The sequence below is a fragment of the Bolinopsis microptera genome, chromosome 1 (genome assembly GCF_026151205.1).
Source record: "Bolinopsis microptera isolate Bmic1 chromosome 1, MBARI_Bmic_1.0, whole genome shotgun sequence".
NCBI lineage: Eukaryota > Metazoa > Ctenophora > Tentaculata > Lobata > Bolinopsidae > Bolinopsis > Bolinopsis microptera.
The window spans coordinates 25,531,249-25,547,822 of NC_087072.1; the positions used below are offsets into that span (position 1 = coordinate 25,531,249).

The 16,574-nt window shown below is 39.4% G+C and overlaps 2 protein-coding genes across 2 annotated transcripts in view; both read left to right on the forward strand.

Annotated features, from left to right (window-relative positions):
* The window catches only part of LOC134823536 (uncharacterized), a 33,945-nt gene extending 17,629 nt beyond the window's left edge, over nt 1-16,316 (forward strand). Inside the window, exons 4-9 of the mRNA XM_063835043.1 lie at nt 9,321-9,405; nt 11,514-11,736; nt 12,824-12,959; nt 14,315-14,371; nt 14,545-14,598; nt 16,296-16,316. Of these exons, the coding sequence (XP_063691113.1) occupies nt 9,321-9,405; nt 11,514-11,736; nt 12,824-12,959; nt 14,315-14,371; nt 14,545-14,598; nt 16,296-16,316 (576 nt within the window). The remainder of the gene's footprint in view (nt 1-9,320; nt 9,406-11,513; nt 11,737-12,823; nt 12,960-14,314; nt 14,372-14,544; nt 14,599-16,295) is intronic.
* LOC134826129 (uncharacterized) overlaps nt 1-16,574 on the forward strand; it is a 365,739-nt gene that overhangs the window by 262,112 nt on the left and 87,053 nt on the right. The window lies entirely within an intron of this gene.

Genomic DNA, 16,574 nt, shown 5'->3' on the forward strand with positions numbered 1-16,574 from the left:
AAGCTATATTTAAAAGCTATAGTTAAGCTATATATTTAAGTTATATTTAAGCTATATTTAAATATAACACGTGCACGTTAACATTGCACGTGCACGTTAACATTGCACGTGCACACTACCTCACTTTCTTCCCTGTCTCCTTGTATTTTGTTTAACTCTTTACTGCTCGTGATATCCAAGCCCACATCCTGCTCAGCTACCAATCAGGCACTACAGTGCTATACTTTATACTACTACTAGACTAGTGTAACCAGAGCCTATAATACGGCCGGGACTTCACTATCGCAATTGAAATGCAAAAGTATAAACCCGCCTATTATATTCGAAAACATGCATAACATTGTCGTATGAAAGTATGAACTCTCTCTACAGTCCAAACAGACCGCAATGAGTGCCCCCTCCCTAATAAGCTTATAGTATAACATGACGCGGCTAACCTAATTATGATTCAAGTAGTAACGCTACATATGCAACTAAATATGCAGTAATGGGAGAGAGAGCGAGGAGGGAGAAAAAGAGAGCCATTTTATGTCACATTTGTGGTACAAAACCATTAATTAAACCACTTACCACCGACCGATTTAAAAAACCTTTATCCTTTGGCTTTGTCAGAGTTTTGTCGAAACTATACCGAAAAAAACCAGTCCCATAACTCTTACCGTTTTTTTGATTAAGCCTCTCGGAAATTACAGGCGCACAGACAGACAGACAGACAGACAGACACACATTCTGAAATTATTGTTTAAGATATTATAACCTATTTTGATGGTCACGTGCCTACTGGTCACGTGCCTACTGGTCACGTGCCTACTGGTCACGTGCCTACTGGTCACGTGCCTACTGGTCACGTGCCTACTGGTCACGTGCCTACTGCTAAACCATTATAATTACTAGTAGTATAGTTCCATTGTACAGCGACAGGGGGATGTATATAAGTTGTGTGTTAATGAACACGTTTAGAATACGTTTTTAGTAACACTTAATAAATATAGTCAAACCATGGTACTGTAACAATACGTAAATAATGTTTGCCTCTCTTTTTCTAATGGGTCTATTGCTAGAATACCTTGGCTACTGAGGGCTGCGCGCGACAATACACAGCACGAAACTAAGCGTGTGTTTAAGTGTATCTACATGAGAGTGTAATGTGATACGCTCATCAAGGAAACACCAAGGCGACTCAACAGACGTTTGATAAATGATAATACGTCCTGAAGACAATTATCAGCGCTCAGTGTTCACTAGTCACTAGTTACTAGTTACTAGTTACTAGTTACTAGTTACTAGTTACTAGTTACTAGTTACTAGTTACTAGTTACTAGTTACTAGTTACTAGTTACTAGTTACTAGTTACTAGTCACTAGTTACTAGTTACTAGTTACTAGTTACTAGTTACTAGTTACAGAGAATACCACAACTACTAGTTACTAGTTACTAGTTACTAGTTACTAGTTACTAGTTACTAGTTACTAGTTACTAGTTACAGAGAATACCACAACTACTAGTTACTAGTTACTAGTTACTAGTTACTAGTTACTAGTTACAGAGAATACCACAACTACTAGTTACTAGTTACTAGTTACTAGTTACTAGTTACTAGTTACTAGTTACTAGTTACTAGTTACTAGTTACTAGTTACAGAGAATACCACAACTACTAGTTACTAGTTACTAGTTACTAGTTACTAGTTACTAGTTACTAGTTACTAGTTACTAGTTACTAGTTACTAGTTACTAGTTACTAGTTACTAGTTACAGAGAATACCACAACTAACACACATGTCCTCTTGAGTCTTGATAACGTTATTTCTGAAGGTGTTTCTACATTCCCTTACTACTACTACTACTACTACTAGTAGTGCTTAGTAGTAGTAACACTACTAGTAGTAATAATAACGCTACTAGAAGTGTTTCCGTTCTCACTGCTGTCATCTATTGAGCGTCAAGTGGACAGTAATTACTACTACTACTAGTTACACTACAGTAACACTTTAGTAATTATTGTTCTATTTATAAACCCCTTATAGTTTCTAAACCGCGCTCTCTCTCTCTAACTGTGACGTCAATACGTACACTCTTATTCGCTTAATCACGTGCTTGTGTTGCGAGCAGCTGGCTCTACAGGTGTTCACTGGCTTTATGATCCACACAGTGCCATGTGATCCACACAGTGCCATGTGATCCACACACAGTAATTACTAATTAACCAGAATACTAACAACAATAATCATTATCTAATAAAAAAGATTATCTCATTATATGTATATAATTATTATCTGATAATGTAATTTTTAGCAAAATTGACTGGGTGATTATGTGACACCGTGACACAACACCTTAATTGGGCAGCCTTAACGATTCCCATAATGTTTGAAGGGGTGGTTAACGGGGTCACCTTATCACGTGATTAGGTAAACCAATCACCTGATCACACGTAATGAATAAACTCGTTATGCTTCGTATCTCGGTCATCTGAGAAGCTATAACTCTCATTTTTTCGGGACAAACGTAATTCGAATGGCCAAACACACTCCAATCAAATTTGGCTCGATCCGACACTCCAAACTATCAAATAAATGCGAAAATGAACCTTCATTTGAAAACAATGAACTCGAATATTTTTCGATTTGACAAATTCCCCGAACCAGTGGTGGTAGTAAGTCATACCAGAAAGAATTATTTCAATTGGGCACTCAGTGACTGAGCTATTAAGGTCAACGTATGTACACTGACTTTTGGCCCATGCCCCAGTCCCACCCTGTATAATTATTATCTAGTTATAATATAATTATTATAATATAATAGTAATATAATTATTATCTAATAATATAATTATTATCTAATAATATAATTATTATCTAATTATATAATTATTGTCTAATAATATAATTATTATCTAATAATATAATTATTATCTAATTATAATATAATTATTATAATATACGGGTATCGGCCTTACAAAATGACACGAAAAAGGAGATGGCTCTGAAATGCACAAAAATGAGTTTTGTTCATGTTTTATTATCCAGATAGGTAGTTCAACAGGTATATTTTTCTTCCCGGGGGTTGATTTGATTGAAAACCCGTAAATTTTGCGATAAAAATTGTCATCTTTGAAATCTTCCAAAAAAACATGCCTTACAAAATGACAATTTCGTCACGGCTGTCATTTTTTAACAGCAGCCTATAGAAATTTGATTTCACCTAGGACAGTTAGATAAATATAATAGATTGAAGATTAGAATAGCTTTTACCCTTTAGTTCCATGGCCAATTTTTCACTGTATTAATACACAAAAAAAAAATATACCCGATTTTTTGGCTCTCTCTTTTCGATTCACTGAATTAATACAGCTGAAAAAAATCGTAAACATGTTTACGTTTAAATTTTTCTCACTGTATTAATACAGTGGCTGCGGTCGTAATCGATATTATAATTGCATTTTGTTGTCCCGCAAGTTTCTGGGATCAACTATATTCCGTTGTGGAATGCATTTATTCATAACCTAATTACACTGCACTAATTACGCTGATAAGGGGTGGGGCTCATGTTTTGTGTCCGTTTTTGTCCGTTCGGTACCCTATATTTTCAAAACGGACAAAAATTAGGGCGGACAAAAACGGACAAAAACGGACAAAAAAGTTATGGAATTTGGGAATAACATAAAGATGCTTCCTCCTCCTCCCCCTCCCCCTCCTCCTCCTCCTTCTCCTCCTCCTCCTCCTCCTCCTCCCCCTCCTCTTCCTCCTCCTCCTCCTCCTCCTCCTCCTCCTCCTCCTCCTCCTCCTCCTCCTCCTCCTCCTCCTCCTCCTCCTCCTCCTCCTCATCCTCCTTCTCCTCATCCTCAGTCCTCAATCCTCCTCATCCTCAGTCCTCCTCCTCTTCCTCCGCTTCATCCTCCTCCTCCTCCTCAGTTCTCTTCCTCTTCCTCTTCCTCCTCCTCCTCTTCCTCTTCCTCCTCCTCCTCCTCCTCCTCCTAACATCTAAATGTTATTTCCAAATTCCATAACATTTTTTGTCTGTTTTTGTCCGTTTTTGTCAGGAGGAGGGCTGAGGAGGAGGAGGAGGAAGAGGAGGAGGAGGAGGAGGACTGGAAAGGAAGAGGAGAATGAAGAGGAGGAGGAGGACTGAGAGGGACTGAGAAGGAGAAGGAGGAGGAGGGCTGAGAAGAAGGAGGAGGAGAGCTGAGGATGAGGAGGAGAGGAGGAAGAGGAGGAGGAGGAGGAGGAGGAGGAGGAGGAGGAGGAGGAGGAGGAGGAGGAGGAGGAGGAGAAAGAAGAGGAGGAAGAGGAGGAAGAGGAGGAGGAGGAGAAGGAGGAGGAGGAGGATGAGGAGGAGGAGGAGGAGGAGGAGGAGGACTGAGGGCGGACCTCCTCCTTCTCCTTCTCAGTCCCCCTCAGTCCTCCTCCTCCTCTTCATTCTCCTCATCCTTCCCAGTCCTCCTCCTCCTCCCCCTCCTTCTCCTCTTCTCAGTCTCCTCTTCTCAGTCCTCATCCTCTTCATTCCTCATCCTCCTCATCCTCCTCCTCAGCCTTCCTCCTCCTCCTCCTGCTCCCTCTGCTCCTCTTCCTCTATATCCTAATCCTCAGTCCTCAATCCTCCTCCTCCTCCTCCTCCTCAGCCCTCCTCCTCCTCCTCCTCCTCCTCCCCCTGCTCCCCCTGCTCCTCTTCCTCCTCATCCCAATCCTCAGTCCTCAATCCTCCTCATCCTCAGTCCTCTTCCTTCTCCTCCTCCTGTTCCTCCTCCTCCTAGGTCGGACAAAAACGGACAAAAATGTTATGGAAATAAAATGTAGATGCTTCCTCCTTCTCCTCCTCCTCCTGCTCCTCCTCCTCCTTCTCCTCCTCCTCCTTCTCCTTCCCAGTCCTCCTCCTTCTCCTCCTTCTCCTCTTCTCAGTCCTCCTCCTCAGTCCTCAATCCTCCTCATCCTCTCCTCCTCCTCCTCAGCCCTCCTTCTCCTTCTCCTTCTCAGTCCTCCTCAGTCCTCCTCCTCCTTCTCTTCATTCTCCTCTTCCTTCCCAGTCCTCCTCCTCCTCCTTCTCCTCTTCTTACCCAGTCCTCCTCCTCCTTCTCCTCTTCTCAGTATCCTCTTCTCAGTCCTCATCCTCCTCTTCATCCTCCTCTTCCTCCTCAGCCCTCCTCCTCCTTCTCTTCCTCAGCCCTCCTCCTCCTCCTTCTCCTTCCCAGTCCTCCTCCTCCTCCTCCTCCTCCTCCTCCTTCTCCTCTTCTCAGTCCTCATCCTCTTCAGTCCTCCTCCTCAGTCCTCAATCCTCCGCATCCTCCTCCTCCTCCTCAGCCCTCCCCCTCAGTCCTCCTCCTCCTCTTCATTCTCCTCTTCCTTCCTAGTCCTCCTCCTCCTTCTTCTCCTCTTCTTTCCCAGTCCTCCTCCTCCTTCTCCTCTTCTCAGTATCCTCTTTTCAGTCCTCAGTCCTCCTACTTCTCATTCCTCCTCTTCAGTCCTCCTCCTCTCTTCCTCCTCAGTCCGTATATGTACGATACCTTCTCAGTCCTCAGTCCTCAGTCCTCCTTCTCCTCCTCCTCCTCAGTCCTCCTCCTCCTCAGTCCTCCTCCTCCTCAGTCCTCCTCCTCCTCCTCAGTCTTTCTCCTCCTTCTCCTCCTCCTTCTCCTCCTCAGTCCTCCTCAGTCCTCCTCCTCCTCCTCCTCAGTCTTCCTCCTCCTCCTCAGTCCTCATCTATCTCAGTCCTCGTATGTACGAAACCTTCTCAGGTAAATATAATTGTAGGACAACATTCTGCTTCCAGACACTACATTGGTTGTTACACTAAGTTTGTGTATCCTTTTAAAACTCGTGTGGCCGCAGTCCTGATCTTGCCCGACACCACCAATAGTAATACGCGTATCAATTACTGCGTGCAAATTAATACGGGCATGGAACAGGTCACCTGTATTAATTTTATTTCACAAATAAAAATTTCATATTTTTTTCACTGTATTAATTGGCCATGGAACTAGAGGGTTACAGGAAAAAGGATGATTAAAAAATGTTGGGCAATTTCGCGTGAGATAGTGCCTTACAAAATGACAACCCAAAACGGCATCACTTCAAATCCGATTTGGGAAAAAGTTTCATTATTCTTTCACGTGTCTTACTGTTAGATATATATGTTGTTTATATTATACCAGTTCTGTTTTTACCAAAATATATTTAAAAAGGAACATTTTTTATACTTTGAAAAAATTTAAAAAATGTCATTTTGTGAGGCGTAAAAATCATTTTTTGTTTTCATACTTGAACACAGTATTTGGTTATATTTGATATTTTCTATGACTGGATAGATCACTTTTCAGTGTTTAGTTAACGTTTGACATGTTTTAGGAGTTGTTATTACTCTCTGCTTTCACAAAATAGAAGCTTTATTTCGTTGAGTTTTGAAATCAGAGTTTGAAATCAAAGAGTTTGAAATCAAAGTTTTGATATCAGAACTGCACTTTTTTAATGCTATTTGATTGTTAACTGTCAGATTATGATTATTTTTAACTCCTTCTTGTATTGACTGTCTCTGATCCATTTAAGATGATGAAAATAATTCAATATGAAACATTGTCATTTTGTAAGGCTTTTCGGTGTCATTTTGTGAGGCATTTTGATCAAAATTGATGATCAAACAAACACATTTAGGCTCATCATGAGCTTACTGGGTTTAAGAATACCAATAATTAGGCAAGGGGCATCCAATATAAATATGCCATCTTTGTATCATAAAATAAAACTGTCATTTTGTGAGGCATAACACTGTCATTTTGTGAGGCTAGGTCATTTTTTTGTCATTTCTTCTACCAAAGTCACTAAATCAGTTTTTTTATTTGACCAGAGTAGTCTTTGATTGACATAAGTCATGGTAGTACCTGGTTTTCTGGGGTTAAATTCAAAACTTTGGTCTCCATTCTGGGTAACAGTTAGGCGGGGCAATGACTGAACAGCAAAAACGTCCATATTTATGTAAGAAATATAGATTCTATGTCATTATCATTCCTTGGGAAGTGTTGATTAATGCTTTTTCTTTCATACAGTAAAAGGAATAGGGTTCAATGTATAGGGAACCTAAGCTACAGCATGGTCTATGTGGGCTGTCATTTTGTGAGGCCTGTCATTTTGTAAGGCCGATACCCGTAATAGTAATATAATTATTATCTAATAATATAATTATTATCTAATAATATGATTATTATCTAATTATATAATTATTGTCTAATAATATAATTATTATCTAATAATATAATTATTATCTAATTATATAATTATTGTCTAATAATATAATTATTGTACTATCAAATGAGAAGAAGTACAGTCTGATAATGAAGTATGGTCTTCTAAAAACGGTCCTATTTGAACTGTCCCTTCACGAACTTGAGAAACTTTATCGATAAGCTATTGTCGCCAAAATTGGTGTCAGATCTTTAATAATTCGGTTTCAAACTATACTATGCCGAGTATTACCGATACCTTTCCAAGCATCGTGTCTAGTCCTTACCTAATATACATTTCTGGGATGTTTAGACTAAACACTACTAATAGTGGTGTTATTTAACTTCGATTTATTATCATCATTGTTTGTTTGATTTTCTGTTTGTTTGTTTGTATGTCTGTTTGTCTACAAACGACTGTATCCAGGAAAGCAAGACCCAGTAGTTCCTGTGCAATGAAGGCTAGAGAGAGATATGGATACAGACTCAGCTAACAGCTGTACAGACTCCTTTACCATACCAGACCACCAGGAATGTAGCAGTCTGAGGACTATTACTACTGTCCGGGCTATTACTACTGTCAGGATCACTACTACAGAACCATTGAGCGGTCTCTCAGAGAGTTGCACCCCTAAACCATTAGAAAGTAGCACAGTGGGGACCTCAGGGGAGGGGCCCGGTACACAGTCAGGAGAGGGGCCCGGTACACAGTCAGGAGAGGGGCCCGGTACCCTGTCAGGGGAGGGGCCCGGTACCCTGTCTCTACTTGCCCAGGATGATGTGAGAACACACTTTATTGTTGTTATCTACTTTATTGTTGTTATCTACTTTATTGTTGTTATCTACTTTATTGTTGTTATCTACTTTATTGTTGTTAAATCTACTTTATTGTTGTTATCTACTTTATTGTTGTTATCTACTTTATTGTTGTTTTCTACTTGATTGTTGTTATCTACTTTATTGTTGTTATCTATCTCCCTTGTTATGTTTGTATAACACGCAGGCCAAATCATTATAACTTGAATTTTACGTTAACTCAAAAGATTAATATCATTGATGGTTTTTACATTGTCTGCAAGGTGAGAGAAAAGATTCGCGGTACTATAATGTAGTATGGTTATTGGTTATAGATTTTTACGGTAAATAAAAGTATCAAATTACTTAAACTGTGACTTCTTACGAATGATATTCACCAAAACTAAAAGCGAGGAGGCTTTTAGTATTGTGCAAATCATAGGCAAGTTATCAACTAATATATTCACCTAAACAAAGCATACCTTACTTACTTTAGGTATTTAACTTTATTTATATTTGCCATTTGTTTCGTGAATTTACAATTTACCTGGTTCAGATTATTGAACACCTCAGTTAGCAATTACATAGTAGATACCTTCATTTACATACCTTCATATACCATAGAACCTCAAATATTAAGTTATCTAGCCAAAATTAAATGACCAAATACCTGTAAATTGTTGAAATTTCATTCGATAAATGTTGGAATTTATCATTCTGCAACTTCCAAATCAGATAAATGTATATAATATAATGTATGCTTTTTGTTTAGATTTCTCCGATATATATATTACGTAAACATATATATTTATATAAGTACAATGATAATATTGTACCAAGTAGTCATTGCTAGGGGGGGGGGGGGGGGGGGGGGGGGGGGGGGGGGTGTCATTGCTATCAAATACTGACCAGTCTTGTCAAGCCAGTCTATCAAAGTTTTCACAATATATTCCGATCACTAAAACATTCATCACGTCAAAATGCCCTGTGGACCGTCACTTGATAAGTTTATTACTAGGCACCTGGTAGGAGGTTATAACTTTATAAAAAATATTGCTCCTTCATAAATATTACCCTGACAGACATGTTAACAGCTGCAATGTAACATTTACAAAGTTTAATTGATGTTTTGGTACTAAGTGAGAGTCTCCACTCAGTTTTTGTCGACGTTTTGGCCCACGCTTTTTTCATTTACAAAGTTTATTACTACTACTAGCAACATTGCTAGTATATTACATATTATATAATATATATATATCATATGTATATGTAGTATGTAACTTTATCAACTTTATCCACTCTATCAACTTTATCCACAGGTAACACGGAAGCTGAGTATAAACCCCGGGGATGCGATAATATCCACCACACAGAGAGACTTCGTGCAGCTCGGCGGTCACTTAGGTAACACTATTGCTGCGTCATGTCAGGTGGTGTGACGTCATGTCAGGTGGTGTGACGTCATGTCAGGTGGTGTGACGTCATGTCAGGTGCTGTGCATTTCGTGCATTACATAGATTTGATACCGAATTTACAATATTATTCCTAAGTTGAAGTAAGTGATTAGAAAACACCATAACTTGGATATTATATATTATATACATAACTTGTATTGTTTTAGTTAATGGTTCACTTTCCTAATTACAAACAAAACTGTTCCTAAGTTTTATTTGATTAACCTCTATATATATATTATATATATATATGACGTCATGTGGTGCGTGGTATATGACGTTTACCAGGTTACCAGGTTACCAGGTTACCAAGTTACCAGGTTACCAAGTTACCAGGTTACCAGGTTACCAAGTTACCAAGTTACCAGGTTACCAGGTTACCAGGTTACCAGGTTACCAAGTTACCAGGTTACCAAGTTACCAGGTTACCAGGTTACCAGGTTACCAAGTTACCAGGTTACCAGGTTACCAGGTTACCAAGTTACCAGGTTACCAAGTTACCAGGTTACCAGGTTACCAGGTTACCAAGTTACCAGGTTACCAGGTTACCAGGTTAGCTAATTGATCCTCTGTGGCTAATGATCAGTTATAATGTCTATATCATTGTACACTGTCTAAACTTTTAACATTTTAATTGGTTATTTATTTCCGGGTATACAGATTACAGGAACAGTGTAAACCATACTCAATTTCAGAATTTGCTATACAATTACTCAAAACTACCTATAAATAATGTAAAGGCAGCAAGAATTCAGTTTAATTTAGATATTGAATTGCTAAGTATTTTCTTGAAAATATCAAAAATATAACAATAAATGGATTTCAGGCCTTGTCGAATGTTGACCCTTTTTTTGACCAATTTTTGACCCCAAAAACCAAAACCTCGATTTACCGCGGGTTCTTCCTTTCCGCATTAGATCGGGGTTTTACTGTATAATACGGTACCGCGACAATTGACCCCCCGACAATTGACCCCCCGACAATTGACCCCTATGTAATTACACTGGGGTCAATTGTCGCGAAATCTAGGGTTTAGTACGACAATTGACCCCCCGACACTTGACCCCCCATGTAAAGGGTTAGGGTTAGGGTCCTGGGTTAGGGTTAGGGTTAGGGTTAGGGTTAGGGTCAGGATCCTGGGTCAGGGTTAGGGTTAGGGTTAGGGTTAGGGTTAGGGTTAGGGTTAGGGTTAGGGTTAGGGTCAGAGTCCTGGGTCAGGGTCAGGGTCAGGGTCAGGGTCAGGGTCAGGGTCAGGGTCAGGGTCAGGGTCAGGGTCAGGGTCAGGGTCAGGGTCAGGGTCAGGGTCAGGGTCAGGGTCAGGGTCAGGGTCAGGGTCAGGGTCAGGGTCAGGGTCAATTGTATTAAATTATATTGTCGGGGGGTCAATTGTCGGGGGGTCAATTGTCGGGGGGTCAATTGTCGCCCACCCTATAATACAGTGAAAGTAATATAATATAGTGCAACAATTTATTATTTGCGGTTGAGATCTCTGATAATGATAGTAGAGGGCCTTACGATGGTTCTACTCGAAAAACTAGGAACATATTTTACTAAATGTAGAGTCGAAAACCCTGGTAACCCTGGTAACCCTCAACCCTGGTAGTGGTACCCTGGTAACCCTCAACCCTGGTAGTGGTACCCCTGGTAACCCTAGAAACCCTGGTAACCCTCAACCCTGGTAGTGGTACCCCTGGAAACCCTGGTAACCCTCAACCCTGGAAGTGGTACCCTGGTCACCCCGGTAACCCTAAACCCTGGTAGTGCTACCCTGGTAACTCTGGTAACCCTGGTAACTCTGGTAACCCTGGTACCTCTGGTAACCCTGGTAACCCTGGTAACCCTCAACCCTGGTAGTGGTACCCCTGGAAACCCTGGTAACCCTCAACCCTGGTAGTGGTACTCTGGTCACCGCGGTAACCCTCAACCCTGGTAGTGCTACCCTGGTAACTCTGGTAACCCTGGTAACTCTGGTAACCCTGGTAACCCTCAACCCTGGTAGTGCTACCCTGGTAACTCTGGTAACCCTGGTAACTCTGGTAACCCTGGTACCACTTGCAGGACATTTCCACATAGCTGGACCAGGTGCTCTGTGGAAACAGCAAGCTAAAGACGGGGAGATAGAGGCTAAAGTGCTGAAGGAACTGAACGAGAGCTCACTGCACGCTTATGTTCCTGACTTCCTGGGAACCAAGGAACATGACGGCAAGAGGTGGATAGGGATGGAGGACGTGATGTGTCATTTCACAGACGGGTGTGGTATGGACATAAAGATGGGGACTAGGTGAGTGTGTTATACTGTTACCGGTTACGTGAACAAGTAAGCAGTTGTAGGAGTATGTTGAAACTTAGTAAATTAATAAGTAAGAGACTAGGAGCACAGTAAAGTTTTTTGGACTATATTAATAATAAGTAAATCAGTAATGCTGGTGGATAATGGTAATACACCATTATCCACTGATAAGTTCTTAAGTAATTACACGCATATTATATTATAATAGTTATAAGCTAGATCACTAGTACTACAGATAACCCTCCCCCCCCCCCCCTCCACTGTGCACAATATACCGCTAACAGTGCAGGAAGACGCGTGATGTAAGATTGTAGAACAGATGTTATCCTGTAACGAGTGAATGTCTCACTAGTGGCCCAGGTGGCGGGGGGGTCACGTGCCCCACACTCCCCCCTCATTGGCCACTATTCCCCTACAATAAACATGTGGTGTAACTCCACACTCAGGCTCTCAGCCAACTCTAAAAGGAGCCCTTCTGTGAATACTGGCAAATAGGAGCCCCGTTATTGAGCCTAGTATTATCATGTAATTTATATTAAGCAAGGTAATGTCATGTATCCGCGCACTGTATCACAACAATACAAAATAGTAGTATAGTATAGTAGTCTTATGTTACAATCAAGGCATTCCAAAAGCGTATCTTTAGAAAACGTAACTTTCACTAAAATTATAGAGAAATAAGCCTTCTTAGTACATATTATACATATTAGGAACAAGATAAGACTTATCTTTAAAATACTCTTTCTTTACTTGATCATGTGTAATATAAAGTAGAATAAGTACTTATGACCCTTTTGTAGTAGTAGTGGGGGGGGGGCACTGTGTAGTTATAGGGGGGGGGGGGCACTGTGTAGTAGTAGTGGGGGGGGGCACTGTGTAGTAATAGTCCTATAAGATAACAGAACGCTAAAGACCTCTTACATTATTACATATTTTTCCTTTTATCAAATTTCTTCTATTGTTCTGTTTTCTCTGAATATTTTATTCTTGACATTCCAATACTGTTACTCAGTATAATATATAGTATGTAATTGTATTAGTATCACTACTCGTACATGACGTGTCCCACTTTGTGCAGGACTTTCAAAGAGTTTGAAGTAAAGAACCAGAAGCTACGGGAGGATTTGTATGACAAGATGGTAAAACAGGATCCCTCCGAGCCCACCGAACAGGAGAACATCGACAAAGCTGTTACCAAACTACGCTATATGACAGTCAGTATTTTATAAAGCTGTTACCAAACTACGCTATATGACAGTCAGTATTTTATAAAGCTGTTACCAAACTACGCTATATGACAGTCAGTATTTTATAAAGCTGTTACCAAACTACGCTATATGACAGTCAGTATTTTATAAAGCTGTTACCAAACTACGCTATATGACAGTCAGTATTTTATAAAGCTGTTACCAAACTACGCTATATGACAGTCAGTATTTTATAAAGCTGTTACCAAACTACGCTATATGACAGTCAGTATTTTATAAAGCTGTTACCAAACTACGCTATATGACAGTCAGTATTTTATAAAGCTGTTACCAAACTACGCTATATGACAGTCAGTATTTTATAAAGCTGTTACCAAACTACGCTATATGACAGTCAGTATTTTATAAAGCTGTTACCAAACTACGCTATATGACAGTCAGTATTTTATAAAGCTGTTACCAAACTACGCTATATGACAGTCAGTATTTTATAAAGCTGTTACCAAACTACGCTATATGACAGTCAGTATTTTATAAAGCTGTTACCAAACTACGCTATATGACAGTCAGTATTTTATAAAGCTGTTACCAAACTACGCTATATGACAGTCAGTATTTTATATAAGCTGTTACCAAACTACGCTATATGACAGTCAGTATTTTATAAAGCTGTTACCAAACTACGCTATATGACAGTCAGTATTTATAAAGCTGTTACCAAACTACGCTATATGACAGTCAGTATTTTATAAAGCTGTTACCAAACTACGCTATATGACAGTCAGTATTTTATAAAGCTGTTACCAAACTACGCTATATGACAGTCAGTATTTTATAAAGCTGTTACCAAACTACGCTATATGACAGTCAGTATTTTATAAAGCTGTTACCAAACTACGCTATATGACAGTCAGTATTTTATAAAGCTGTTACCAAACTACGCTATATGACAGTCAGTATTTTATAAAGCTGTTACCAAACTACGCTATATGACAGTCAGTATTTTATAAAGCTGTTACCAAACTACGCTATATGACAGTCAGTATTTTATAAAGCTGTTACCAAACTACGCTATATGACAGTCAGTATTTTATAAAGCTGTTACCAAACTACGCTATATGACAGTCAGTATTTTATAAAGCTGTTACCAAACTACGCTATATGACAGTCAGTATTTTATAAAGCTGTTACCAAACTACGCTATATGACAGTCAGTATTTTACAGTATTAAGCTGTTATGACGTGGTATGACGTCACGTGGTATGACGTCACGTGGTATGACGTCACGTGGTATGACGTCACGTGGTATGATGTCACGTGGTATGACGTCACGTGGTGTTTCTAATGTTGACTTGTTTCAGTTCCGGGAAAGAGAAAGCTCATCACAAACGCTCGGTTTTAGAGTTGAAGCAATGAAAGTGCGTTCTTTTAACTGTTTCAAATTATATATTTAATATTGATCTTGTAAATTATATATTTAATATTCATTTTTATCTTGTAAAGCGTTTGTCCTACTATATATATGTCTACATGTACATACTATACACATACTACTATATACATATCTACTATATACCATGTCTTGTTTCAGATCTGGGGTCAGGGGACGAACAAGGACTTCAAAACACTCAAGTATAAAGATCAGGTTAGCGTGAATCACATTCCTGGGTTATCTTTCTTCTCAATCTAATTGTTGGTGGAATTCTGCCATTTTTGGTCAAATTGTCGCATGATGCAAACATCAAGCAACGAACAAAGGTAATGTAAATGAATTTGATTCGATGACAATAGAGAAAGCTGCTGTCGACCGCGAGACCGTTTCAAGTGTGCCATCTTTCTTACATTATTGAAATATAGCCACATTATGAGAATACCTTACTTTAGCAGCTGCAGTGGCGTAACGTTACTCAGCTCACTCATTGTCATGTGACATATCTGATGGAACTTTATTTTGAGAGTTAACATTAACCGCTCATCAAATTGCTGAAATATTGCTGAAATAGAGCCATCTACAGCAGGGTGTCCCGTGTCATAGTTATTGGCGCGCAATTTTGCGTAAAATTTTAGCTTACCCAAGCTTTTAGAAACGATCATTACTTGACTTCTGAGGGTCAGTTTCCTATGGAGTCTTGATCATTCGAGAGATAATCCTTCATACTACAGTTCAGTCTAAAAACGAAGTCCGAAAGAAGTTAAATTTCGTCGATAATCACGACGAATGAGAAAAATTTGGATTATTGGACTTGAAGCCTTCGGCTGCTTCCCCTGAATTCCGGGATGAGTCCGCCCGACTATATTTTATTGCGTCAGTTAGAGGAGAAAGAGAGCTTTTATAAAATCTATAGTTTTCTATATCTTTCGCTATGAAGAGCTGTGCACTTTAGTCTAAAGAATAATTTCAGAAAAAGTCCCTTACTCCTTCGTAAATCTAACCAAGTATGGAATCGATCCTTTAAATAACGGCCTAAATTATGGGTTTTGAGGTACATCAACACAAAATTCTGAAATTAAGGAAAAGTTCAGACAATTGTCTACAGACCAGTTTTTGAATTTTGTAATTCCGATATTCAGAAGTAAAGTTATGACCCGTCGAAAAATGTTGATTTCATCATAAAATACACATAAAATTTCAAACACGCCAATAATTATGACACCCTGCTGGCGTACAGATGATGGAATGATGTAACTGGGAATGATCGGAGTGTGCGATTATTTTACGATCGTAATTAAAAGCACTGTATTTAATTGGATAATTAAGTGTGGATATGATCTAGATTTTCTGGGAGTGACTGACTTCAAACTCCGACAATATTTCGTAGGCAAAAATGTAAATATTCAATCAAATCAAGTTAGAAAGGGACTAGGGTTATAGAGTAGGGTACATAGATTTAATTTCTAATAAACTTCCCTCATGAAATTACTACATAAGCACATTTTGAATTGTTATGGAGTTTCTGGAGCGCGCAATGAAATTAATGTTATGAATGCTACGAAATTTCAGTTTGCTCAAAAACAATTTGTTGGCGCTCGATTGATTTGTCGCGCGCAGTAACTCACGTGCTATTCGAATGCATCCAGGAGTCTTAGCGATGACGCCAATCGATACGATGGATGATTGTTGGTAAGTTCAAAAGACCTAAGTACCTTCATTTTCTACAATTCCACATTTCACATTTATAACATTAAAAGCTATAAACTCTGAGAACTCCTACAATGTTGAATCTAAATACAACAATAAAATTTTTTTACTAAACATAACAAATATTAACAATGTCAAGTCTGGGACTTTTATATACATGTATTTGTTATCCCTACAAATTGTATTGAACCAACTTATTTCAGGTCGATTCCTGCCATGCGTAAACGGAAGTAACATGTCCTGGACAGGTTGTAATCACCACGACAGGGCAAGCACCCCCAGATTATTACCCAAGTTGGATAGTCGCACAGAACGGAGAGAAGTTCCTTCTCTAGAAGAACACGCCAGCGGAATAGACGACATGAATGTAACCTACACCGGAACAACGATAGAGCTGTAATATGCTGAACGGAGTAAAAGTCCAGTTTGAGACTGATTTTGGGGAGTTCAAACCATTACAGATACCCCTGGATTGAACACTA